At 53.3% G+C, this 26,978-nt stretch overlaps 1 protein-coding gene across 1 annotated transcript in view; it reads left to right on the plus strand.

Annotated features, from left to right (window-relative positions):
* The window catches only part of Hspg2 (heparan sulfate proteoglycan 2), a 102,353-nt gene that overhangs the window by 20,104 nt on the left and 55,271 nt on the right, over window positions 1-26,978 (plus strand). Inside the window, exons 2-16 of the mRNA XM_021159573.2 lie at window positions 11,753-11,888; window positions 13,366-13,410; window positions 18,785-18,894; window positions 18,993-19,051; window positions 19,533-19,693; window positions 21,823-21,951; window positions 22,192-22,446; window positions 22,535-22,654; window positions 23,135-23,266; window positions 23,394-23,538; window positions 23,630-23,781; window positions 23,902-24,048; window positions 25,987-26,150; window positions 26,449-26,628; window positions 26,716-26,912. Of these exons, the coding sequence (XP_021015232.1) occupies window positions 11,753-11,888; window positions 13,366-13,410; window positions 18,785-18,894; window positions 18,993-19,051; window positions 19,533-19,693; window positions 21,823-21,951; window positions 22,192-22,446; window positions 22,535-22,654; window positions 23,135-23,266; window positions 23,394-23,538; window positions 23,630-23,781; window positions 23,902-24,048; window positions 25,987-26,150; window positions 26,449-26,628; window positions 26,716-26,912 (2,132 nt within the window). The remainder of the gene's footprint in view (window positions 1-11,752; window positions 11,889-13,365; window positions 13,411-18,784; window positions 18,895-18,992; window positions 19,052-19,532; window positions 19,694-21,822; window positions 21,952-22,191; window positions 22,447-22,534; window positions 22,655-23,134; window positions 23,267-23,393; window positions 23,539-23,629; window positions 23,782-23,901; window positions 24,049-25,986; window positions 26,151-26,448; window positions 26,629-26,715; window positions 26,913-26,978) is intronic.

Consider the following 26,978-nt stretch of genomic DNA (forward strand, 5'->3'; position numbering starts at 1 on the left):
ATATTTGGCACCTACTGTGTGCCAGGTGCTGGAATGCAAATGAAAAACCACTCATGCTTCCCTAACTCCCTGCTTACATTGACCCCTCTCCTTGGAGCGCCCGGGGAGACACGCCTCCGTGTTAACCGCAAAAGCTAGCTCTGCATCTATGGGGACTTGTGATCACACACATCAGGGCTGCAGATGAGAGCCCTGGGGTGCATAGATCGTGGGTAGATGGCTGCTCAGAGCCTAGAACTCTGCTTCTCAGAGGGTCTGTGGCTTGCTCCTGCTGCTGGGCATGAGAGACAGCTTAATGCCCAAAGAGATTATTGGGAGCATTGGGGGATGCAGCCATTGAGGTCCAGGCAGCGACAAGTTCAGGAAGGTCTTGTGGAGGACAAAGCTTCTTGGTCCCCAGGGAGGAGGCCCAGCCAGGTCTTTAAATACCCAAGGATGCCCAGAATAGTCCCCATTGTCTCAGCCCAAGGTTGAGAAAGAGAGAGAGCTTGAGCTGACAGAACCTAGAGAGGCTGGGGCTGGAGGTGGGGGCAGGAGGTCTGGGATACTTCCCTATATGGCGCTTCAGTGTTTCTGCTAATACTTTCCCATTTGCCTCCTGCAGGAAGGCCCGGGAAGGGCAGGGCAGCAGTGAGCTGCCAAAGAGGGAGCCTGTGGGTGGGGGGACTCCCAGGGAGGCCTGCGTGCCTGGGGTAACATGCCCCTTTGTGTTGGAGGGATCGATGTGCATTGGCCTGCAGAGCCCTCCTGTGGGCAGATCTAGCCCAGCCCCCGCCCAGGGCCTCCTGGCACCTTTGCCAGCTCTGGCTATTTTGAGCACTGGTTGCATTTAGACTTGGGGAATGATGGTTGATCCTGCCCAGACCGATGGTGCTGGGCTGAGGTGTAGAGGAGGCCACTCCCTCAACTCCCTGGAGCCTCTGTCTCTGGCCTCTGCCTCAAAGGGTCTCGGTCAGAGGATGTAAGGGAACGAATGGGGACTCCACAAGGAAGGCGGAGTTCACCAGACCAGCCTCATCCTTTGGGGACAACTACTCGCTGTAACAGGAATCTTTGTATTTCTTCTAAGAAACAAGACGTGAAATCCTTTATAGGGGGTGTTTCCTGTTTCCCATGGGCCACTGGGAAGTTTGAAATATGCACCCGCGTGTCTCCGACCAGCGTGTCTCTGCAGGCTTGTCTGCCTGCCCTCCCTGGGTCCTGAAGTATATTTACTTTGTTCTACCATGCTGTTGCACGTTCATCTTGCCTGAAGCAGGAAGGGTAGGGAGACCCCAGCTCAGCTCCTGTGACGTGGCTTGTCCTGATTGGGTCAATGCTCCCTGCTCCCCAATAGCCAGACCCCCTTTTGGCTGAGGAGGAGACACAGGCTGGGATTTTAGAATCCTAAGGTTTTGAGGTTTTCGTGTGCTAAAGTCAGAAGGTAACTCAGAACGCATCGAGGTTGGGATCCTCTGGACCTGGTGCTACAGGCAGCGAGTGGCCCAATGTGGGTGCCGGGCATCAAGCCCCGGACAGTAGGAGCTTTGCAGCGAGGAAAGTTCCAAGTCACATTTGGGAATTGGTAAATGAGTTTCCGTACACCAGGCCTTCGCGGGTACTCTTGTCTGCATAGATCTGATACCTACTCCTGGCCCAGGGCTACTGTGCCCTGGAAGGGACATTTGTTGTGAGGTCACAGGGTCCCGCCCATCTCCATTGGAGCATCTGTGGGCCCAGCCTGCTACTGCTTCCTTCCCCTCCCTCAAACAGATGAGGAAATCCTAGGGCAGAGGTGCTGGCCTCCTCGGCCCAGGTTTCAGCTTCCCTTCAGCCTGTTTTTTCCTGTGTTAGATGCCCACGGCAGCCATACTGAAAGCCTCACAAAGCCCGGCTGCCTGGCTGTCTTGAGCAAAGCCCTAGAGCTGGTGAGCTGGCTCCGTTCACCCCTGAGCCCTCTGCCTGCTCTGCCTGCTCCTTGGGACACTCTTCAGGGGCTGGTGATCTCTTGTCCCTCAGAGGTGGGACAAGCCCGGGCATTAGGAGCAAAGAGACAGCAGGAGGTGTGATCTGGTGATGCACAGTTCCTTCTAGGCTTGTGCTGAGGTGTCCTGGGTTCAAGTCTCAGCTCTTACAACCCTGTTACCATGGATGGGCAAGCTGGCTCTCAGAACCTCAGTTACTTTGCTGGTAAATCCGCCCCATCCCCATTTTTTTTATTTTGTGGTTGGTGCTGGGATGACTCCGTGGTTAAGAGTATTTTCTGCTCTTCCAGCACCCACTTCAAGCAGGCTCATAATCACCTCTAACTCCAGGGGATCCAACATTCTCTTTTGGTCTTCCTGACTTCCCGTACCACACATAGCAGGTAGTTGTACAGACACCCACACATACACGTACATAAAATAAAAAATAGATCGAAATGTTTATTTTATTTTTAATTTATTTTTATTTATGTACATTGGTGTTTTGGCTGCATGTGTGTCTATGTGGGGGTGTCAGGTCTCCTGGCACGGGAGTTACAGACAATTGTGAGCTGCCATGTGGTTGTTGGGAATTGAACCCGGGTCTTCTGGAAGAAGAGCCAGTACTTAACCGCTGAACCATCTCTTTAGCCTCAAAAATTTTATTTTTAAGATGATGGGTAGGTGCCAGGGTGGAGGTGTGTGCGGAGAGCTCTAATCCCTAAGCTGGAGTTATAGTCCAACGTGGGTGCTGGGTCCCAGACCCAGGTCCTCAGCAAGAACAAAGTGCATTCTTAACCACTGAGCAGTCTCTGCAGTACACCGCAACCTCTGTCCTTTCTTGAATTTAACAACTATGGTGAGCACCTGCCATGGACAAAGAGCTGAAGGGCACAGGGGCCTTGGTGGAACCTTCTAGTGGAGGGGAGGATGGACAGAATTGAGTAGCCAGTGAGAGCCAGGGGGATGGGGAGAGAGGGAGAGGGAGCCAGCATGGATTCCAGACCTGGAGTGTGGCCTGGACAGGTCTCTAAAAGGTGACATTTGAGCAGAAACCAGGGGAAGAGAGGAGTGGCTGATGGAATGTGTGAGTACAGGGACCAAGGAAGAGAAAACAGCAAGTGCTAAGGCCCTGGGGTAGGAAGAGCCTAGGCGTTTTTGGATAGTCTGAAGAAGACAATGTAGCTGAAAGAAAGAACAGAACAGAACAGAACAGAACAGAACAGAACAGAACAGAACAGAACAGAACGGGAGGTTGGCAGGTGTGTATGTGTGCGTGTGTCTGTCTGTCTCTCTGTCCGTTCATCCACTGGTTGCCATAGTGAGGGCCTTCTCACCCTTTGGTGGGTTGAAGGCAGCAAAAAGGCCCGATACAATAGGTTTAGTGAGTAGACATTCTCGTTATTGGCAGCTCGTTTTAATGGAAGCCTTGGGGAACATACCCTAGCCTCCTGCAGGTGTGGACAGGCCCGAGGCCTGGCCAGATAGGTGGGACTGGCCTCAGAATCCTAGACAGGCCAGTGCCCCACAGCAGCAGGGCTGCCAGGAGCCAGCGAACCTGAGATGTAAGGCAGGCTGTGAACAAGAGGTGGCACGTGAACGCTGCGGGCAGTTGGCACCGGCTGTGCTCGGCAGAGAGCGTTCAGCCCCCCAGGGACCTTTCTTCTGGGCAGCTCTGCCTGAAAACTGTTCCCACCCCCGGCCTTGACCATACCCGACCTGAGGGTGAGGTGGGAGCACTTCCCAGAGGGATTTCTGGGTGCTCCCTGTTGCTGCAGGGGAGCACTCCAGCCTCCAGGAGAGGCCCATTCTTGGGATGTTTTAAGGAGCCTGTAGGGAGTGGAGAGTCTGTGTAGAGTGGGAGCCTTCAGAGTTCACAATGCAGCTGAGGCCCAAGCACTTGGAAGTGGGAAAGCCCAGGCATGGCTCCCCTGATGGCCTCTGCCTCACGCATGTCCCTCTGCCCCGCTTCCTCGCACCCCTCCACAGGCCACAGGCCCTCCCCAAGAGCCCCTGAACCCAAGCGTGCCCTTCTACTTTGAGCCTGCTCCACTTCACTCCACCAAATATCTCCAGACCCTTGCTAAGTGGGGGACCTCTCTGTGCATCCCCCAGCCTCTGTCCTTCCATGTCACACCCCTTGTCACACTGCGTGGTCATCACTGGGTTAGTGGTTTGGACCCCACATTGCTCAGAGAGCTCATGTAGTCCAGGCTAGCCTCAAGCTCACTACATAACTGAGAATGACCTTGAACTCCTGACCCTCCTGCTTCCGCCTCCCAGGTGCTGGGATTACATCGGTACTCCAGCACACCCAATGGATACGGCCCTGGCCGTTATTCCTAAGGGCTTTGAGTATGCTGGGCAAATACTTTCATCAGCTGATCCATATCCCCAGCCCTTGTTTTGGATGACGTTGAGACAGGGTCTTGCTATGTATCCCACTGATCTGAAACTCACTAAGTAGAGCAGGCTAGCCTCTAACTCACAGCAGACCTGTCCTGCTGCCTTTGTCTCCCCAGTGTTGAGATTGTGGGCTACACCCAGTTTGCTTCATCCCTCTATGTGGACCCAGCAAAATAGAACTCAGGAAGTGGAGTTTGAGGTGATTTGCATTCAGTCTTAATGAGCAGGGCTGGCTGGTGACGCTCTCAATAGTTGGGGAAAACAGGACACCCATCTAGAATGTGGCATGGTGCCCTGACATCAAGGTGTCCGACTGAGTGCTGGGTCTGGCTCTCTCTACCTCACTTCCAGAGGTCCAGAGATCTCATGATCTCTCCTATCCTGCCTGGGCAGAAGCTGATGGGCATAGATGCCAGCCTAGCTATGTGAGAGGGATGCTGAGGTGACGGGCACCTCAAGGCCTCCTAGAGCAAGGCTAGCTAGCTTCAGAGTTCTCTGTCCTCACTTCTCCACGAGCTCCAGGCCCCACTTGCCACCAGGCACAGTGGTGCACATCTGTCATCCCAGTACTCTGAAGGCTGAGGCAGGAGGATTCCCTACAGGTTTTAGTCCAGCCTGGGCTCTACAGTGTCCGGCTTATCCAGGGGTTTATAGTGAAACTGTCTCACAAAATAAAATAAAATGTTTTTAAAACAATAACAACAACAAATCAAACTAACAATAAACCACCTTCTTGGCATACACAGCAGTCTTGTGCATGGATGATGGAGACCCCTTGAAGCTGCTAAAAGAAAAAGCAGCAGGCTGTGGATGGTGTTCAAAGCCACATTGGAAAGCCTCCAGTCTCAAGTTCCTGCATCATGGGCTTTTACCACAAGCCCCAATCCTTCTAGTGCTCCCTAATGCCCTGGAGGGTCCTCCCTAGTGCCCTGGCTGGAATGCAGCCTTTCCAGATTCCAGGCCTTGAGGAGCAGGGGTGGGGTCAAGCAGGGGTCTCCTGGCCCCTGTTGCTGAGCTAGTAAGAACAGGTAGGCCTCCTGCCCCCTGCGTTTCAAATGTAGTTCCCATTAGCTGTGTGTCCTTGGCAGGTAGCTTTACCTCTCGGTGCCTAGTTTCCTGACATGTGAGTCGCAGTTTCCACGACTTGGTATGGATATAAGTGTTCTGTGTCTCATAAGGTCACCATCCCATCCGCGCACAGTGGCACTCTGTCAACCCTTGTCCTCCTTTAGGGGAGTGATTCTTCCCAGCTGAGTGGCTGGCAGAGGTCCTACTGCCGCCTCGAGGGCCCAAGGGTGAGAAGCTGGCAGCTCTCCTGAGCGGCACGGGCACATGGGTCTGCCAGAGAAGGCACAGCCACCTCTTTTCCGGCCCGGCGCCCCTCTCAGACTGCCAGGGGATTAAAGGCCTTTGGGCCTTTATGTTCTGCTCACCCGCCCCTGGCAGTTTGCACTGCAAACTGCTGCCCCGACAGATTCCTTTCCCCTCTGCCGTCTGTTGCCCTCGACAGGACACTGTGCAGCGGGGGAGGGGGCGTCTTGGCCCTGTCCCTGTGGTCTGAGCTGGAGCTGGGAAAGTGGCACCTGTAGGGTGTCTTGCTAGGAACCCGCATCATGGCAGAGGGACCGAGGTTTGGGGCTGTGGCCATGTGGACCAGGGGAGACGGAGGCAAGTAGTCAGACCCACCCCCACTGTCTCTGGATTCTGATGAGGTGAGCTCACTCCAGCCCCAGATGCCTGGAGTCTTGCCCTGGGCAGCCATAGCTGCCCTGGGGAGCTGCTTGGAGGGGGAGGGGCTCAGAACTTCCCGACCAGCTGTGGGGGTGGAGGGGGCTCAGTTCCAGACCTGGGCCACGAAGACAGAGGCTGGGAGCTGGTCACCCAAGGCATGCGAAGAATGTCTCCGGAGAACCCCACTCCCACCCCACCCCCCACCCTCAGCTAGCCCCAGAGCTGGCCAGGTAGCTGGAACAGAATCCCAGCTCTGTGGCTCACCCCAGCCTAGGCTCTGTCACTTAACCAGCCTCCCTCATTCCAAACCAGGAGGTGAGCCTAGGCAGGGAGCTCACACCCCACCGCACCTCAGCCACACCCACCCTCACTTCCCCTCTGACCTCCCTGTATGGTACCCATTTCCACACACACTATCCACAGTGCTTAATGGTAGGCCCTCCCTCACCTGCCTGATCATAGGTACACACTGTCCTCTCTGAACCTCCGCTTCCTCATATGTAAAATTTGCAGCGGCAGGATGGAAGCTCTTGGGGTTGGATGCTGTTTGGAATCCAGAAGTTTTTGAGTTTGAGAAAGGAGACTCAGAGCACTTGCTGGCTGTGAGGTGACATCCTCCGTAGGACCTGGGGCCACCCCCCCCCCCGACAATCAAAGGCATCGACATTGCTGCCAAAATCTTGTAGTTCAGCAGGTGTCAGTGTCTCAAGCCTTTAAAGCCAGCACTTGAGAGGTGGAGACAAGAAAATCTTAAGTCTGAGGCCAGCCTGGTCTGCAGAGTGAGTTCCAGACCAGCCAGGGCTACACAGTGACTCCCTGTCTCGAAGACAAACAGAAACAAAGCCATAATGGGCACGGTGTCTTATTCCTGTAATTCCAATGTGGTGGGGTTGGAGGCAGGAGGATCGTGAATTTTAGGACATTCTTGTCTGCATAGCGAGTTTTAAGCCCGTCTGGGAAACCTTGTCTCAAACAAAATAACCACCCGCGTCCCCCACCCCGCCACCCCAAAGCAAAACCCAAAGTATGGTTGAACATGCTTATGATCTCAGCCTTTGGGAGGCTGGGGCGGGAAGGCCTAGGCCAGCCTGAGCTACACAGTGGGACCTTGTGCAGGAAGGCCTAGGCCAGCCTGAGCTACACAGTGGGACCTTGTGCAGGAAGGTCTAGGCCAGCCTGAGCTACACAGTGGGACCTTGTGCAAGAAGGCCTAGGCCAGCCTGAGCTACACAAGAACAGATGAAGGAACTCTGGGATTTTCCACTTTTTACTGATACAGAATTGGTGTCGATGCAACATCAGGCCTATGGGGTTGCTGCAAGGATGAATGGTTGCTCTATGCAGTGTGTGGGAAGGACTTGGCTTGAGAGAACCTTCATGAAGTCTGGGTCTTTGTGTGTGTGTGTCTAGAATCTGAACTCACTCAGGTTCTCATGTCTGGTCAGCAAGCATCTTTCTCACTGGGTCACCTCCTAGCCCCTCTGGCTCTTACTGTCTTCTCTCATGTTCCTGTGGGTCAGCAGCCTTGATCCAAGCAGTCGTAGAAGCAGTCTATAGTATAACCTTTGAAAGGTTCACACTCAATGCTCTCTGTCCTGTATGTACCTGTGTCCCCATGTTCCAGGCCTTGTCTGGTTTCTATGCCCTGCATGTCTCTTCGCTCTGAAAGCATCCTAGTCAACCTTGACTCCCTCCGATGCCTCATGGATGCTACCAAGGACAGCCTACTTTCTGTCTCTTCTTTCCTTGTCCCTCTTGACTTTTATAGGCCTTGGATCTAGAGGTATCTCCGTGCGTGTGTCCCTTATCCTCACCAAGAAAACCTGGACAGCACCCAGGGCATGAGTCTGCTGCCTCCCAGAAGTTCTTGTTTGGCCACCTGTTTGGGTTCAGAGAGTAGCTGTCACTAGGGACCACCCTGCCTGTATCCTTGCCTCAAGGAGTCATGTTAGAGGCAGACTTTGGCCTTGGCCTGCGTGAATCAGCCACTCCCCTTCCCCCAGCAACCTACAGGTCTGGAAAATCCCCTCTCAGCTTGGCTCCTTCCTTGCTGGCTCAGATCTCCCTCCAGTCCTGCCTGAGTACTCCTGTTCCTCTGGGAGGAAGCAGGGCTCCCGCATGGCCGGAGACAGGCTAAGGGGCAGGAAGCCTGGGTTCTATTTCTGCCTGTGACCTTGGAGCTACCCATGGCCCTCCTTAGGACTTAAGGAACACACTCGCACAGGCCCAGGCTGCTGCCAGCCCAGCATCCCCTTGGGCCATTCAGGGGACTGGTCAGGTTAAAGATGGAGCCTGGGTAGCCTTGGGCATTCATTCTGGTACTGCCATCTTGTTGGGCCTTGCAGCCTCAGTGAGGTCTAGCCCAGTGATTCGGCTTTGCCTGGTTAGTGCAGAGCTTGAAGCACAGGTTAGCCCCATGGTGATCTAGGCAGAGTCTGTGGGGAAGACACACACCACTACCTCACCACCTCAGAGGGTCTTTGTGAGCTGTGGTTCTCTGGGTGACATGTATTATGCTGAAAGGGGACCTGAGGGGGACTCTCAGGGTCCTTAGCACTCACTGGTGAGAGGTTAGATCTGCAGCCAGCTTCGGGCGGTCCTGGTGTGCAGGGAGCACTCTGTGAGCGAGTACTGGCTCTGGCCAGCCTTGACTGTCCCAAGGAAAGGCTAGCCTTGCTAGCGCTCAGACTCTTCTACCATCAGGTGTCCAGGCCCACTCTGCTATTTTTTTTTTCCAGAGCCTCTTTCCCTCTGGCTCCATTTCCCCTCCCAGATGTGAAACACAGCTGCCTTTGCATAGACAGCTTTTTTTTTTTTTTTTTTTTTTTTTTTTGCAAACGAAGTCTCTGCCCCTGGCTGTCTTAGCTCTCCCTGAGGGCCCTGGCTGCCCTTGTATGCTCCAATATTGGGGAGAGAGCTACAGGCGAGAGCAGCTGCCACCGTCAACCTGGTGTCTGGGGCTGGGGGCCTTCTGACTCAGAGCCCTGTGCCCTTGGCTTTCCTGCAGATGTGTGTTCCTGGCGTGTTTTTTCTTGTTGAATCTCACTTTGCTATTTCCTGTCCGGTTCCAGGCTACTCCCCCACCCCACCCCCTTCCTCCCTACAAGAAGCCCTGGATCTTACTTAGCAGCAGGAGTTTCCTTTCCAGACAGCAGTATCTAAGCGGTGCCAGGGATCTGTGCAGCTCGTGCTTGGCCCCCATAGCCTTGCTCGAATGGGCACTGGGAGGGTGTGATCATAACACCGTGACTTTTCCTACCTGGAAAGGACCCAAGTATGCCCTTTCTCAAAGCTTCTGTGCCCCTGATCAGTGTCCCTGCCCCAACTCTAGCCTCTTAGTCCCCTGGTGTCAATCAAGGCCTGCTCAAGGCTGACCCTCCAGACACCTCTATTCCCAGGCAGGAAAGAACCAAACCTCTAGTCTTGTTAAGTGTGCCTCTCAGAATCTCATGGGCATGCACAGCTCTGTCAAACCTGCAATGAGAAGCTGCCTCCGGGGCTCTGAGAAGGAGCCAGAAATCTGTTTTTCACCAGCCCTTGGGGGATGAGGGTGGGGGTGTTTTTGCTTTTGTTTTGTGTTTTGGTGATGGTGGTACTTGGGCCCAAACCCAGGGCTTTGTGCCCATGAGGAAGGCAAGTGTTCTATCGGCGAACCACTGAGACATACCCTAGACAGGACACTGTGTTTTTGAGGTGAGACCTCAATAAGGCCCCTGCTGGCCTTGAACTCATGACCTTCTTGATTTTGCCTCTTTTTAAAAAATTCTTTTTTTTTTATTTTTTAATTTTTATTTTTTTATTACGTATTTTCCTCAATTACATTTCCAATGCTATCCCAAAAGTCCCCCATATCCTCCCCCCCCCCTTGATTTTTGCCTCTTGAGTGCTGGTATTACAGGCATGTCATATGTTCTGCTACCACTCCTGGAGAGTCTGAGGTCACATACCTGCATGCATAGGGACATAGTCTGCAAGCCTTTGACTACCACTGTGGACAGGAATGAGCCCTTATGTGGTCAGGAGATGAGAATCAGGTGGCAGCATGGCTCTTTGGCTATGAGGATCAGACAGTAGGTCACACCATGGTGTCAGGTGAGGGCAGTACAGCTCTTATCCAAGGCTCAGCAGCCGGGCAAACACAAAGTGACCACGTGGTGCTCAGGCCCAGACGTACACACACACACACACACACACACACACACACACACACGATGGCTGTGCCTGGCAGTGTGGATCAACTGGCAGCAGATAAGACAGACCCAGGGATTTTGTGTCTACTTATGGGAACGGCAACATAGGATGGGAGAGAGTGCCACACAGAGTGAAGGAGAGACCAGTGGTTTGCCCATAAGTGTGTGAGTGAGTGTGTGTGTGTGTGTGTGTGTGTGTGTGTGTGTGTGTGTGTGTGTGTTTGAGATAAGGTCTTAGGTAACCCACACTGACCTCCACTTTGCTGTGCAGCCAAGGTTGACCTTGAACTGATTCTCTTGCCCCTAGCCTAAGTGTTGGGATTATCGGTGTGAGCCGATACACCAGGCTAGTTCTGCCTTTTTGTTACTGGGCAATTAGGGGTGATGGCTAAGTAGATGTAAGGGATAACAAGAGTTGGTTCTAGAAACCAGGCAAGAAAGGACATTGCAGCAGAAGGCCCTGGGGGACATGTATAGAATTGGGGTTTTCACAAGGAACTGTGTCCCTCTGACCAGACACCGGTGGCTGAGCCTCCGCGGTGCCTGAAGCCCTTTCACCAGAATTCTGGATTGTTCTGGGGTCATTGAATACCTGGGCCTGGGGCCTCCCAGCCTTTGGGTTCCCTGGATGGTTTTCCTCTTAGTTACCTGGACAACACCTTTGAAAACATCTAGATATTGTCCAAGTAGATGCAGGCATTCGCAGCCCACAGCCATTTCTGGGGAAAGCCTGGGTCATGGGTCCCTGGACCTCTTGCTTAGCCTTGTGCTGTGCCGCTGCCCCGAACCTCCCCCTCGCTTTCCCAGGACAGATGCCAGAGATGCACTTGAGCTTAGCATTAGCCTGAGGTCGTGGGGAGCTGATGTCTGTCTTGCCTCCATTTAGACACAAGCATTTAGCTGCGGGGCTTTATGTGTTCTGAGCAGTGGGATGACTTAGCTGCAGGGTTTTATGTGTTCTGAGCAGTGGAATGTGCTGCCTGTGACCAGGCTTGGACACCAGACCTGGTGGTAAAGGCCAAGGACTTGAGGAGGGAGGAACTGTCACAGAAGTCTACATCAATTCTCTCGCTTCTGCCCTTGTCCCCTCCACACTTAAACTGGTCACTCCTCTACCTGCCAATGTCTTTCCAGGTTACCTAATGTCCCCTTGCCTACTCTCGTGTCCTGGGTGTCCCTTGCATTCTCCAAAGACAAGGAAGCCACCTTTTACCAAATGATCTTCCTTTTGCTGTCTGCTTTCTCCAAAGAGTCCTTGAGAATCTGCACATTAGGCTCTGAGTCCTCCTGGCGTTAGTGGATCTTTGGATAGCTGATTCACAAAAAGTGACTCCTCCTGCTTCTCTTAGCTGTAGTGAATATAGCAACGGTGGGGAGCAATTGGGATGGAATTTGGGTCCTCTCTGAAATGAAGAGAAGGGAGGGCCCTAGGGTTTGGCGATTAACAGGAGAGGGTAATTCATGGGCTGTCATCTCCCATAGGTGACGCATGGGCTGAGGGCCTACGATGGCCTTTCCCTCCCTGAGGACACAGAGACTGTCACAGCGAGCCGGTATGGCTGGACCTACTCATACCTCTCTGATGATGAGGACCTGCTGGCAGATGACGCATCGGGAGGTGAGTCATGTGTCCCCCCTACTAGGGATGGAGGGTTTCCAGGAACAGTTCTGGCTGTAGAAAGTTCTATGAAGGGGCTGGTGAGATGGCTCAGTGGGTAAGAGCACCCGATTGCTCTTCCAAAGGTTCGGAGTTCAAATCCCAGCAACCACATGGTGGCTCACAACCATCCGTAACGAGATTTGACTCCCTCTTCTGGAGTGTCTGAAGACAACTACAGTGTACTTACATATAATAAATAAATAAATAATAATAATAATAAATAGAAAAAAAAAGAAAGTTCTATGAAACTCACCCCAGATAGGACCTCAAGAGATGGTCCATAAATTGAGCATGGTGGTATATACCTACTTAATTCCTGAACTTGGGAGGTGGAGGCAGAAAGATCAGGAGTTCCAGGCTAGCCTCCACTATACATGAGTTCGAGACCAGCCTGCCTTAAATGAGACCTTGTCTTAAAAACAACAACAAACCACCAAAGAACAACACATGTGGGGGCTGGAGAGATGGCTCAGTGGTTAAGAGCACTGACTGCTCTTCCAGAGGTCCTGAGTTCAATTCCTTGCAACCACAAGGAGGCTCACAACCATCTGTCATGGGACCCGATGCCCTCTTCTGGTGTGTCTAAAAACAGCCATAGTGTACTCACATACATAAAATAAATAAATCTTGGGGCTGGCGAGATGGCTCAGTGGTTAAGAGCGCCGACTGCTCTTCCGAAGGTCCAGAGTTCAAATCCCAGCAACCACATGGTGGCTCACAACCATCCGTAACGAAATCTGATGCCCTCTTCTGGAGTATCTGAGGACAGCTACGGTGTACTTACATATAATAAATAAAGAAAGGAAGAAATTCCTTAAAAAAAAAAAAAAATAAATCTTATTTTAAGAACAACACATGCACAAAATAGATTAGAGCTAGCAAGATGGTTCAGTGGGTGCTTGCAACCAAGTCTCACGACTTCAGTCCAATCTCTATAACTGGCGTCGTAGAAGGACGGACCCAGCTGGGACCTCCATGTGCTCACGGTGGCACACATGTGGTCACAGGCATACACCCACTAGAAGAAACAAACAAAAAAAGATGTGGATGTCCTGAACTCCGAGCCTCATGATCCTGGGATCGGCCCACCTCTCTGACCCTAGGCTGGCCACCACTCAGGGGAAAGTGGTTGACAGTTCACAGTAGGGGACACATCCTCTCCACCTTATCTCCTCCTTGTCCCTATTTGTAAGTCAACCTGACCTGGCTCCTCTGCCCCACCCACTGGACAGACGGTCCCTGGAATTTGGGACCTCAGGCCATACGCTCTGATGGAGGCTTCCAAGCTAACTAGGCATGGGGTGTGGGTGGAGTAACTGTCCTGTGTTCTGTGTACACCCTTCACCACTGGGCCAGGAGCTTACAATGCCTGGCACCACGTTGGTGCTCAGTGAGTATTTGTTGTGGCTGAGTATAGTCTCACTTTTTCTTGCAGATGGCCTCGGCAGCGGAGACGTGGGCAGCGGGGACTTCCAGATGGGTAAGTTGCTCAGGGGGTCCTCAGAGCAGGCCTGTTGGTTGCAGAGGTCTCATCTTTTAGCAGAAGCCCCAAGGGACCTGTGGAGATGGTCCCCTTCCTGCCAAATGACAGTTGTGTGAGCTGATGGGCCCTAAGCCTCCAGCCTCAGCTCTGCGCAGCTGGCTGCCCTTGGGGTATGGCCAGCGGCTGGGCTTAGTCCCATCTGGGAGGCACAGGTGTATATCCCGATGCTCAAGGTCTTGATGTGTACGTAGCCTATGAGCTCGCCCAGGACTGACGCCCTTCCTATGTAGGTAGACCTCACTCCTCTCCTAACCTGCCTGTCAGTCTCTCCCCCTAGCTGGTGTCCTGCTCTGGTGACTGCATATTTCTCTACCCCTGTGGTAACTTCTGTCCACTCTCTCCTTGACTCTCCAGCTCCATCTGTGCCACTGTCTCTTCCCTCTCCTGCTCTCTCTGTCCTCCCCATCTTTGCCACCGCCTAGACATTTCTCTGCTGTCTGCCCACTCTGGTTTCTGTGTGTCCCTGCTCCAGTGTCTCTGGTTGTCTGTCTCCTTTGCCGGCTCTGCTCTTCCTGTCATCGCTCTGCAGACCTCCCTCCCCGCTCATCCTTGACATTCAGTCTTTCTCCCTGTGGTCCTCTGTCCAGCCCACCTTGGCCAAGAGCCACACAGGAGGTCAGAGGCGGCCCTCTCTGAACAGCCAAGTGCAGGCCAGTCCCTGGGCCTCGCCCAGCATGGCTCCAGATTGGAACATAGTGCTGGCGCCCTGCTGTTCTTCCTCTACTGGTGGTGCCCGGGATGCAGCCAGGCTCTTTGGAGTTGGGAGCAGCTTGTCTGAGCCTCTGAACAGGCTGGTGCGCTGCCCAGCTAAGGGCTCCCAACCTGGAGACTCAGCCCAGTCATGATGAGGACTCTGCTAAGCAGGAATGGATACTTGGAGCTGGGGTGGCCTCTAGAGGCTAGGGGTGTATGCCTCTCACTCACCAGGACTCAGGGCAGCATAATCTTCCTCCTTTCCAGCCTCTGATCTCAGTGAATGCTTTAGCTAGGGTCAGGAGGTCAGGTGGGGGAGGTCTGGTCAGGACAGATGCCCAGAGCACCCCCTATCCCCTCCCCCAGGCAGCCTTACAGGTCCAGCCATCTCAGTCTGGGTGGGGCCTCGGCACACGCTGCCTACATACGTGGGGTGCTTGCCCTGCCTTGCCTCTGCCTTGGGACAAGGAGAGGGGTCAGGCTGGAGGACTCCAGCCCTTCCCAGGCCCTGGTAGAAAGGGGCTTTGTGACACTCTGACACTCTCCTCAGGAGTGGGCACATTCCTGGGCAGAGGCCTGGCCTCCTCACCCGAACTTGGCCGTGGGCTGAGGCCAGGGGCCGGGGTGGGGGCTCTCAATGGGCCTCTGTGCTTGCAGACAAGAAGCCTCTGTGGTGGAGCTCAGAGCCCCACACTCCACCCACAAGCTCCACCTACTCAGCACCCACGAGCCCGGCCCCACCATTGGCTGCGGTTCAGAGCAGACACAAGCATGCCCTGACAGTATAGGGTCCACTCCTGCACCTGGCCCAGGGCCCCGGGAACCCTCTTAGCCCGAGCCATAGAGGGAGTACACCCTGGTTTGGGGGCTGTGCACCTCTAGGCCCAAAACAGAGAGAGTAAAGTGGAAGATACCTCTCAACCCAGGATGTCACATACATCTTGACCAGATGTCACATGTGCACTTCAGTCTCAGGGCCTTGGCACTTGTCCGTTCCCCTGTGCGTGGTGTCTTCTCACAGACACTGCCCGTGGCTCACCCCTTTCCTTCAAAGAGACTCCCTTCTTGGATCCCCATGGAAAACTGTACACTCCCACCCTAGCAGGCTCTCTCCCCAGCCCCCAATCCCTATAGTCCACACTTTCTTACCCATTTGGTTTATTTCCTCCCCCCCCCCACTAGAAAATGCTCTCCCTGGGGATGGAAACTTGCATTTGATGAGTCTATTGCTGTACCCCTGCCCTAGAACACCACCTGGCACACAGTAGGCTGCACCCCTACCCTAGAGCATCACCCGGCACACAGTAGGCAATTCATGTTGCTTCTTACCTGAATCCTTTCCTGGTCTAGGGCTTGTCCAGGAGGTCTGAGTTAATAGCTATTGTCAACCGTGCTCCCTTGCTGTGCTCCAGGAACCATGTGGATCCTCACAGCAGCACTTGGGATGGTCACTGTTGGCCTCCGGTTACAGATGCAACCTTAGAGCTCAGAAATGTCACAGGCCATCGTGGGCCATTCTGCTCCAGCAGTAGGGTCATTAACTAGTGAGCTGCCTTACCTCCACACAGTGACAAGCCAGGGAGTGTTCTGAGCACCCTGCAAACACTTCAGATTACTTGGTGACTCTTAGTAACCTGGTGGTTTTTTTTTTTAAGATTTATTTATTGTTATATGTAAGTACACTGTAGCTGTCTTCAGACACACCAGAAGAGGGCATCAGACCTCATTATGGATGGTTGTGAGCCACCATGTGGTTGCTAGGATTTGAACTCAGGACCTTCAGAAGAGCAGTTAGTGCTCTTACCCGCTGATCCATCTCTCCAGACCCCATAACCTGGTATTTATAACCTGTGCTGAAACTCACAAGTACACAAAAACATTCTGTACATGATAGGGACTTAAGAAATGATTGGGAGGCTGAGTGTGGTGGCACGTGCCTTTGATCCCAGCTTTCTGGAGGTCGGGGCAGGGGCATCAGAAGTTTGCACATCCTTAGATACATATTTTTTTCCCTTTCTTTCTTTCTTTCTTTTTTTTTTCCAAGACAGGGTTTCTCTGTGTAGCCCTGGCTGTCCTGGAACTCACTCTATAGACCAGACTGGTCTTAAACTCAGAAATCCACCTGCCTCTGCCTCCCTAGTGCTCTGCCTCCCTAGTCCCTGTTTCAGACAGTGACAAACAGGCTGGAAAAAAATGACTCTATTGAATAAAAGTACTTGCTGGACTGGGCATGGTGGCGCACGCCTTTAATCCCAGCATGCAGGAAACAAAGGCAGCTGGATCTCTGAGTTGGAGGCCAGCTTAGTCTACATAGTAAGTTCCAGGACAGCCAGGGCTACATATGAAACCCTTTCTCCAACTTTGTTTGTTTGTTTGTTTTGAGACAGGGTTTCTCTGTGTAGCCCTGGCTGTCCTGGAACTCACTCTGTAGACCAGGCTGGCCTCGAACTCAGAAATCCGCCTGCCTCTGCCTCCCAAGTGCTTGGATTAAAGTAGGTCCACCACTGCCCAACAAAACCCCTGTCTCCAAAACAGAACAACGCCTAAGCAAGAGACTCTGAGTTTAAATCCCCAACATTCATGTTTAAAAGGCTGTCATGGCTCCCAGGCCCTTTAGCCCCAACTGTGACAGGGTGACAGGTGTAGAGCCAGGATCTCTAGGATTACTGGAGGCCAACCCAGCTTCAGGTTCAGTGAGAGCCCCCAGCTCAGGGAAAGAAGGCGGACTGATAGAGCAAGACACTCCTTCCATGTCTTATTCTGGCCTCTATGTGCTCATGGGCACGTGTGTCTCCTTGCATGTGTGCACATAGATCACACATACACACACACACACACACACACACACACACACACACACACGAAGAAATAATTGGGAATGTGTTTGTGTGTTTATGTGTGTACACACCATTCTCTGTGTAATGTAGGCATATTGTATAGATGGATTTGGTTATTATTTGTCTGGCATCTGCTAGTTGCGTATGTGTTATATGTATGTATATACATGTGCACACGTGGGTGTGCATGTACTTACACATACAAATGTCCGGCTCATCTGCCACTAGAGAGTTCAATCCACAATTCCAACTCAAGATCATTGTGCTGCCCAGCTGTCCATCACTGTGATGTAGTCAGCATAGAAGGGAGAAAGATTTCCTTTGGTTCAGTTTCAAGAGTTTCAGAACAGGGCCGTTGGCTCTGCTGCTTTGGGCCTGTGTCGGCACAGTATACTGTAATGGGAGTGTTTGGCAGAGGAGTCTGGCTCACCTGCTAGTGTCTGAGAAGCAGAGAGAGGAGACGTAAGAGCTGAGTCTCAATATCCCTTGTGAGGCTAGACTCTCCCTCAGTGACCTAACTCCTATCCAGTAGGCTCCACTTCCCAACAGCAAAACAGCCAGAGGCTGGAGAGATGGCTTAGTTGAATAAGAACACTTGCTAAGAGGTTTCCTACCTTCCAATAGCGCTATAAGCTGGGGACCGAGCTTTCAACTCGTGGACCTTTGGAAGACTTGAGACCCAAACTCCAGCCAAACTGATAATCTGTGTCTATAATCTGTGTTGTATACATCCGGCGCTGAAGGAAACGGCAGTCATATGTTATATTCACAGCAGAATGACTTGAGTTTATTTGACCATGACTCACAGATAAGCCCTTGGGCCATGCATGAGTGGGTTCTCCGTTTCCTCCTGGAGCCTCCTACTTTGGTGGGGCAGGGTGACAGGTGACCACACTTCTCAGTCCCAAGTGCTGGCTCTGCACACAGGAGCAGTGCGGGAAGCCAAGTGTCCTTTACTCCGTGTGGCAGCCATGGGGTGGGAGTGCTTTGACTCCCTCACCCCCACATTTCCTGAAGAAGGAATGAGACTTTCTTTTTTTCTTTTTTTGTTTTTTGTTTTTTTGTTTTGTTTTGTTTTGTTTTGTTTTTTTGAGACAGGGTTTCTCTTTGTAGCTCTGGCTGTCCTGGAACTCACTCTGTAGACCAGGCTGGCCTGGAACTCAGAAATCCACCTGTCTCTGCCTCCCAAGTGCTGGGATCAAAGGCGTGAGCCACCACTGCCTGGCTTTTTTTTTTTTTTTTTTGAATGAGACTTTCATTGAGGCAGGTCAGTGTGTGGAGTAGCTGACTCTAGATCTTTGCCACTGTGGTACCGGGTGGCCCAGATGTACTCAGTAGAATTGATGCAAAAGGGGGAGGGGGAAGGTTCCCAGTTTGGGAAGTAAAGGTTCTGTGAGAGCCCAGAATGGTGGCCACACAGCAGCTAGGGCAGCCAAGGTGGTCATCTTAGAGAGTATGGCTGCTGAGCTGAGTCCAGAGCATGACGAAGAACTGACTGGAAAAACACATCACAATAAAGCGGTGTTCCTCACCAGTGGTGGGCTCGCCAGTGCCCTGCAACCGGTCCCTTCCTACCTAGCCTCCTCTGAGCCCTGGACAGACCTTCCAGGCTGCTGTGGGCTGTGTCGTGACAAGCTGTGCTGGGCCTTTCTGAGGACACACAGGTGTCAGCCGGTGTGGGGGTCCAACCTCTTATTTACAGCCTGCCTGCAGGGCTCCCACCTGCCAGGCTACCGTGGCCCTTCACCACGACTTCCCCCCACCTTCTTTCTCTTCCATAGTTTATTTCCGGGCTCTGGTAAATTTTACACGGTCCATTGAGTACAGCCCCCAGCTGGAGGATGCAAATGCCAAGGAGTTCCGAGAGGTGTCGGAGGCTGTGGTAGAAAAGGTAGGTGAGAGAGTATACCTGGGATTGGGAGCTCCCTGGGGTGGCAGAGCAATGCCGGAATATGTAGGCAGCATCTGATGGTGGTGTGTCCCCCACAGCTGGAGCCTGAATACAGGAAGATCCCCGGAGACCAGATTGTCAGTGTGGTGTTCATCAAGTGAGATGGATTCCTGGGGATGGGAAGGGCAGGGGGCAACCAGAAGGGGTGGCCAAGGATGGGGAGGGGCCTGGGTACCAAGAACAGGTCAGGGAGGGTCCTGAGGAGTGGATTATTTTTTTTTGATGGGGATTCAGAAAGCATAGGTGGGGGATCCATTACCAGAAATGGCCCTACCTGGGCTGGTGAGATGGCTCAGCGGTTAAGAGCACCGACTGCTCTTCCAAAGGTCCTGAGTTCAAATCCCAGCAACCACATGGAGACTCACAACCATCTGTAACGAAATCTGATGCCCTCTTCTGGAGTGTCTGAAGACAGCTACAGTGTACTTACATATAATAAATAAATAAACAAATATTTAAAAAAAAGAAAAAATAAAGAAATGGCCTTACCTTAGGCCCAGGCTGCCCAGGTAGAGGGGTCCGGGTGTCTCGCAGGAACTTGACAGAGGCGTGCAGATTCCAGGCCTTTTCCTTCCCAGGGAACTGGATGGCTGGGTCTTTGTTGAGCTGGATGTTGGCTCGGAAGGGAATGCGGACGGATCTCAGATTCAAGAGGTGCTGCATACAGTGGTCTCCAGTGGCTCCATCGGCCCCTATGTCACCTCCCCCTGGGGGTTCAAGTTCCGACGCCTGGGCACAGGTGAGCCTGTCCTCCAGACCCACTCAGGTCACTCCTCCCCTCCAGTTCCTCAGACTCTGGCCCACTTCGGTGTCTCTACCTTGGGCCATCCTGACCTGGACAAGCAGAGCCCTAGAGATAAGGAGCTCAGTCCATCCTGAGCCTGACCGTCAGTCTTGTTTAAAGTCTCTACCTGGGGAGAGCCAGACTGCTTCCTCTAGCTAGCACCTCGGAAGCTGTCTCCTTGTAGACCTCTGTATTTTGACAGGAGATTCAACTCCTTTATACAGTACTCTCCTTTATACGCACTTTATAAACACTTTATACAGTGTCAGAAGACACCAGCATCCAGTTAAACAATAGTTGTTGGACTGGGGAGTTTAAAAAAAGCTTATGCTGAGCCAGGGGGTAGAGGCCACACACTTATGATCTCAGCGTTCAGGAGGTAGAGGCGGGAGGATCTCTGAGTTCGAGACCAGCCTGGTCTACAGAGTGAGTTCCACGACAGCTAGGGCTACACAGAGAAACCCTGTCTCGAAACACCCCCCTTGCCCCGCCCCCAAAGGAGAAACGTTTTCAGGGAGAACTTGAGGACTAGAGGTCAGATCCCTCGCATCCATGCAAATACCAGGAGAGTGTGAACCTGCCTGTAATCCATCCAGCTGTCAGGAGCCAGGGACGGCCTCCCCAGGGCAAGCTAGCTGGCTAGACTATAGAGTCAGCAAGCTCTGACTCAGGAGAGACACTCTGCCTCAGTATAAAAGGTAAAGACAGATCAAGGAAGACAACCAGTGTCAGCCTCAGGCCTCCATACCCACACACATCACATACATGTGCATCTTCATGGTATGCGTCTATACAGGCAAAGACACACACCACACACACCACACACACACACATACACCCATCTCATTGTGTGTGTTTGCTGACTGAAATCCGTCCGTCTTTTCCCAAGCACCAAGTGAATGCAGGCAGGCCCTGTGCATGAGGCCCCGATACCCAGCATCCATCGGGGGCCTCCCAAGTTCCATAAAGTATTCCTCGTGTTTTCAAGGTGAGGGAACTGAGGCTCAGGAAGAAAAAGCAGCCGCTCACAGCAATGGGGATGCAAATCAGATCCCATTTGTGTGCTGCTCTCTCGGAAGCCATGTTGGATGGGAAATGGAAGACAAACAGGCCCTGAAAGGACAGGAAACGGGCCCAAAGTCACACAGCTGTTAGATGCAAAAGCCAGGCCCGGGTGCTCAGCGTCAGTTAGTCCAGGCTTCCGGTCACTGTGCCCGCTGCCCTGTCTTTCCACCAAGTCTTTCCTGGACCAGTTCTGGTTTATTTCTCATAGGCTGTGCTACTCAGCCCTTCATTGGTTCCTTCCCACCACCTCAGTGTCCTTACAGAGTAGACTCTCATTTGTCATGTCATGTGCCTCTGACTCACTGAAGCTCCAGACAGGACCAGTTCTATCCCTACATGGTATCAAGTCTACAAGGCTAAAAAGCAAAGCAAAGCAACCAACCAAATAAACAAACCTAGTGAGCGCCTTTGTTCTATATGCACCCCGAGTCTCTGTCAGTGCACCCCCAAACTAAACTTGCTCTGTTGGGTTTTCAGACCCAGGTCTGAAGTTTGCTGGAAGCCTAGCCATCTGTTCCTCACCTCAGTGAGTTCTGACTGGGGGAGAGGGGACAGGCTTGGTAGTATAGTTTCTGACTACGGCTTCCTTTCCAGCACAGACCCCCCCGCCACCCCCAGCTGCTGTGGGGGTCACAGTGACACCAGGTGAGCGTGTGAGCCTGGCTGAGGTCCAGGGGGTTCCTAGTGAACCTGACAGATGGAGGGAGAAAAGAAGGGCAAAGGCCACTTGGCTGCCTCCTTCCACTCTGGGCCAGGCCGTGGTCTGCACGTGTACGGCATGGTGGCTGCATGCGTGTGGCATGTCACCTGTGTGAAAAAGGTCCATGTCAGGGGTTCTGCACTGCGTTCCACGCGTGCCAGGAGTGTGTACACCATGTGCTTCTTGCTCTTGCTGTCTGCCACAGTGGTCCGACTCAGGTGTTCAGAGCCACTCACAGCCATGCCTTGCCTGTGCCGTCTGTCATGGTGCTAGCTTCCTCAGGCTGCTTCCTGACTCCCCCCTCCCCTACACCCTACAGTGCACCAGTTCCCAAGAGTCTGCACAGAGACGGAGTTTGCTTGCCACAGGTATAATGAGTGTGTGGCTCTGGAGTATCGCTGTGACCGGAGGCCTGACTGCAGGGACATGTCTGATGAACTCAACTGTGGTGAGGAGCTGTTGGGAACTTCCAAGGGGGTCCCTAGGTGGCCTGCCTAGGGCTGGGCTATATCTGAGGCTCATCTGAGCTACAAGGTTTTGGGGCAAGCAGAGAGCTCTGAAGGAGGTGGAGGTGGAGAAAGACTGATGGCAGAGGCTGCTTATGGGTAGACTTCAGGGAGCATGGGGGGACTGTGGGGTTAGGGGTGAGAGGGGATGTTCACTAAACATCAAGGGATCCTGCCCACAGAGGAGGCAGTCCCCGAGCTCAGCACCCCGACACCTGCTGTGGGGAAGGTGTCACCTTTACCACTCTGGCCAGAAGCAGCCACAACACTTCCACCGCCAGTCACGCATGGACCTCAGTTTCTGTTACCCAGTGTTCCTGGGCCCTCAGCCTGTGGGCCCAAGGAGGCCTCATGCCACAGCGGACACTGCATCCCTCGAGACTACCTCTGTGATGGACAGGAAGACTGCAGGGATGGCAGCGACGAACTGGGCTGTGGTGAGTGAGCACTGCGGCTGGAGAGTGGGGGCAGGGGTCCGGTCAGCCGAGGACCGACTGTTGTGAACCCCATGCCTGATCCACACAGCGTCCCCTCCACCCTGTGAGCCTAACGAGTTCGCCTGTGAAAATGGGCACTGTGCTCTCAAGTTGTGGCGCTGTGATGGTGACTTTGATTGTGAGGACCGGACAGATGAGGCCAATTGTTGTGAGTATACCAGGCCCTACTGTCCCCCTGAGGCTGCTCTGGGAGGGGTGTTGGCCTTACTGCTTAGTAAAGGATTTGTGTTTGGAACTACCGTTAGGGGACAGTCTTTTGGCCAGGTCTGTCCTGCCTGCTTCACTGTATTTTGGTGGCCATTAGTCTGTTCTTTGTTACTGTGTCAGCGTGTGATGAGAGCGTGGGCTATGCGCATTTCTGTGAAGATGGTATCCTAGACTGATGTGCGAGCCACAGCCTAAACTGTGGGCTACTCTGTCTGCTTTGGGTTATTGTGACAGAATGCCAGAGCTGGTTGCTTTATAACTCATTGTATTTGGCTCAGTTTTGGAGGCATTGTGGGTCAAGTGGGCAAGACGGGGGGGGGGGGGAGGAGTGACCCAGAGGACACCTGGAGAAGGTGACAGATGAGCTGCCTTTGCCCGGCAGCCAGTGCTCTATGCTCACTCCCATTGGCTCTGTCCCCAGCTGTCAAGCAGCCTGGAGAAGTATGTGGGCCCACGCACTTCCAGTGCGTCTCCACCAGCCGCTGCATCCCGGCCAGCTTCCACTGTGACGAGGAATCCGACTGCCCTGACCGAAGTGATGAGTTTGGCTGCAGTGAGTGAGGAGGAAGCCAGCAGGGGCGGCACTGGGCAGGTTCCACTTGATTCTATTTGATCTGGACTCCGTCTCCTCTCTCCTATTGATTAAACACTTCTCTCCCGCTCTGCTCTGCCGTCCCCAGTGCCTCCCCAGGTAGTGACGCCTCCCCAGCAGTCCATCCAGGCTTCCCGGGGCCAGACAGTGACTTTCACCTGCGTAGCCACTGGTGTCCCCACACCCATCATCAACTGGAGGCTCAACTGGGGCCACATCCCTGCTCATCCCAGGTGCGACTCACTCCGGTGGGGGCGACTTGCCTGCGGAAGAGGCTGCGTCCGGGGCTCAAACCTAATCCACCACTGTCTTGGGGCCTACCAGGGTGACAATGACCAGCGAGGGTGGGCGTGGCACGCTGATCATCCGTGACGTGAAGGAGGCAGACCAGGGCGCTTACACCTGTGAGGCCATGAACTCGCGTGGCATGGTGTTCGGCATTCCAGACGGCGTACTGGAGCTCGTCCCGCAGCGAGGTGCTGTAGACAGGCCGGCAGGCATGAGTGGGTGGGTGGGTGCAGAGTGGGTGACTGGCACCAGTTCCTCAGGACCTCCTGTTGGTGGCTAACCACAGACCCTCCTATCCCTCCAAGCAGGGCCCTGCCCTGACGGGCACTTCTACCTGGAGGACAGTGCCTCCTGCCTGCCCTGCTTCTGCTTTGGTGTGACCAACGTGTGCCAGAGCAGCCTGCGTTTCCGGGACCAGATCCGACTGAGCTTTGACCAGCCCAATGACTTCAAGGGTGTGTGGATGGGTGGGCTCCTGGCTCCTACAGAACCTGGGACAGGTGGGGAAGAACCTGGGCCAAAGGGCAGAGAGTGACCCAGAAACACCGAGTTATGTCAGAAAAGCCTTTAGCTCAAGCCAGATCTCTGTCTTGTTTGCAGCCTCCCTGCCTTGGGTTGTAGGGAGGATAGACTCTGGAACCTAGACCCTACCTCTTCTCTCTCTTCTCTCTCTCTCTCTCTCTCTCTCTCTCTCACACACACACACACACACACACACACACACACACACACACACACAAAAGCACAACNCACACACACACACACACACACACACACACACACACACACACACAAAAGCACAACTAAAACGAGGGATGGAGAAATAGCTGAGTCAGCGAAGTGCTTGCCACAGAAGCGTTAAGGACTTGAGTTTGAGCCCCAGCACCCATGCGAAAGCCAAATACCATGATGTGAACCTGAAACCCCAGCCCTGGGGAGGCAGAAACAGAAGGGGCTGTGCCGGCCAGTCAGCCTAGGAACTCCAGGGTCAGTGAGAAACCCTGTCTCAAAAAATAGGTGCAGATCCATGGAGTTGATAAATTGGCTAAGAGTACTTGCTGCTCTTCCAGAGGGCATAGGTTCAATTCCCAGCCCCGGAAAAGCAGCTCGCTCCGGGAGGGGGGGATCCAACACCGTTTTCTGAGTTCTGCTGGCATCTGCACCTATTCGTGTATGCACACCTCCCAAGACATATTTTCATACATTCAAAAGAGAAAATAAATCATTAAAAAAAAAAAAAGCAGCCAAGCATGGCGAACATGCTTTTAATTCCAAGACTGGGGGCCAGAGTGAGCCAGGTCTCCGAGTTCAAGGCTGTCTTGATCTACATAGTGAGTTCCAGAACAGCCAAGGCTATGTACAGAGACAAAACCAAAACCAAACAAACCAAACAAAGACAGAGAGGGCTGCTGAGATGGCTTAGGGGGTAAAGGTGCTTGCCCCCAAGCCTGACTGATGACCTGAATTCACTCCCTTCAACCAACATGATGGAAGGAGAGAACAGATTATCTAAAGTTGGCCCCTGACCTCCATAGGCGTACTGAGGCGTGTGCGTACACGCACATAAATAAACAAATGTAGTAGTTTGTGTTGTTTTGTTAAGGTAGAGGCTGATTGAGGAAAACGTCCAACATCAACCTCTGACCTCCGCAGGCACACACATACAAGTTCACACATTTGCATATAAACATGTACACACACACACACACCCCATACACACACACAGTTGGATTGCCACCAACAAGGGAGCACCAAACAACAGAGTGTAGGTACCAAGTGCCCCTACCGTCATGTAAAGTGATGTCGGTCTTTGGGGCTGGCAGGATGCTGTAGGGAAATCCTACGGGTGAGTGAGTCTGTGCTGTGGGGAGTGAGTCTGTGCACATGTCCATGCACACACCAGGAGAGGGTTGGACCAGTGACCCCCATAAGATAAGAGTGATCCCCTTTTTGAGCGCTTCCTTTCTGCTCCCCTCAGTGGTCCAGAGGCTCTGAGAAGTCTGCTGCAGTGAGCCTCTTGCCCTTTCCTTGATGCTGTGTCACCTAACACGACTCCCAACTGTCACACTACAGTGATGGCCTTCCCTAGACCATGCACTGAAGCTTCAGAGGATAAAAACAATGAGAAAGAGAAGAAAAATTTTTGGGGAGGGAGTGGCTGGATTAAGACAGGGTCGTATGCAGCCCAGGCTGTCCTTCAATTTAAACTCATGATTTGTCCAGGAGTGCTGGGATTACATGTGTGCCATGCCCAGCTCTGCTTGGCTACAACCTGATGTCAGGAGGGAGGCATCTGTTTTCTCCCAGTTCCCCCTCCCTGGGTCCCAGCTCTCAGGCTAGCTGTCCTCTGCTAAGCATGGGCTGCCATCCTCACCTTGCTTCTGTCCTTGCAGGTGTGAATGTGACGATGCCCTCACAGCCCGGTGTGCCGCCCCTCTCCTCCACCCAGCTGCAGATCGACCCCACCCTGCAGGAGTTCCAGCTGGTCGACCTGTCCCGCCGATTTCTTGTCCACGATGCTTTCTGGGCCTTACCCAAGCAGTTTCTGGGCAACAAGGTAAGGAGGGCGGGGTCTGCTCGATCCTGCTCACCCTGAAGCAGGGCAGCTGCATCTCTAGGGACGAGGCAAGATCTCTGCTCTTCTAACCCACTTTGGGTTCTTCCCTAAGTACCCTGTGGGCTGGTAGAATGCCCCACATTGGCCTCCCTGGGTACAGCATTACATGTTTTCAGCCATGACAGCTCCCTGTGCCCACTTCTCTATAAGCCGCCTGTGGGCAGACTAAGGACCTAGAAAACAGGATTCAGCTGCCTGGGGATGACTGCCCTGCCCTGATCTGTCCTGTCTCGGCCAGGTGGACTCCTATGGAGGCTTCCTGCGCTACAAAGTGCGCTATGAACTGGCACGAGGCATGCTGGAGCCGGTGCAGAAACCAGATGTGATCCTCGTGGGTGCAGGGTACCGCCTACACTCTCGAGGTCACACCCCCACCCATCCTGGAACTCTGAACCAGCGTCAGGTCCAGCTCTCAGAGGTGAGTGGCACCAGAATCTTGGGGATTGGTGTAGTGGGGAGGGGTGCCTGCAGGCACTGACAGTCAGAACAACCCTGTCCCCTCCAGGAACACTGGGTCCATGAGTCTGGCCGGCCTGTCCAGCGGGCTGAGATGCTGCAGGCCCTGGCAAGCCTGGAGGCTGTCCTGCTACAGACAGTGTATAACACCAAGATGGCCAGTGTGGGGCTGAGTGACATTGTCATGGACACCACTGTCACCCATACCACCATCCATGGCCGGGCTCACAGTGTGGAGGAGTGCAGGTACCTGCCCTAGTGGGATTGTGAACCATGGGACACTCTCTGGGGTAGAGGTGAATTAGCAGGGTC

This window comes from Mus caroli, chromosome 4 (genome assembly GCF_900094665.2).
Source record: "Mus caroli chromosome 4, CAROLI_EIJ_v1.1, whole genome shotgun sequence".
NCBI lineage: Eukaryota > Metazoa > Chordata > Mammalia > Rodentia > Muridae > Mus > Mus caroli.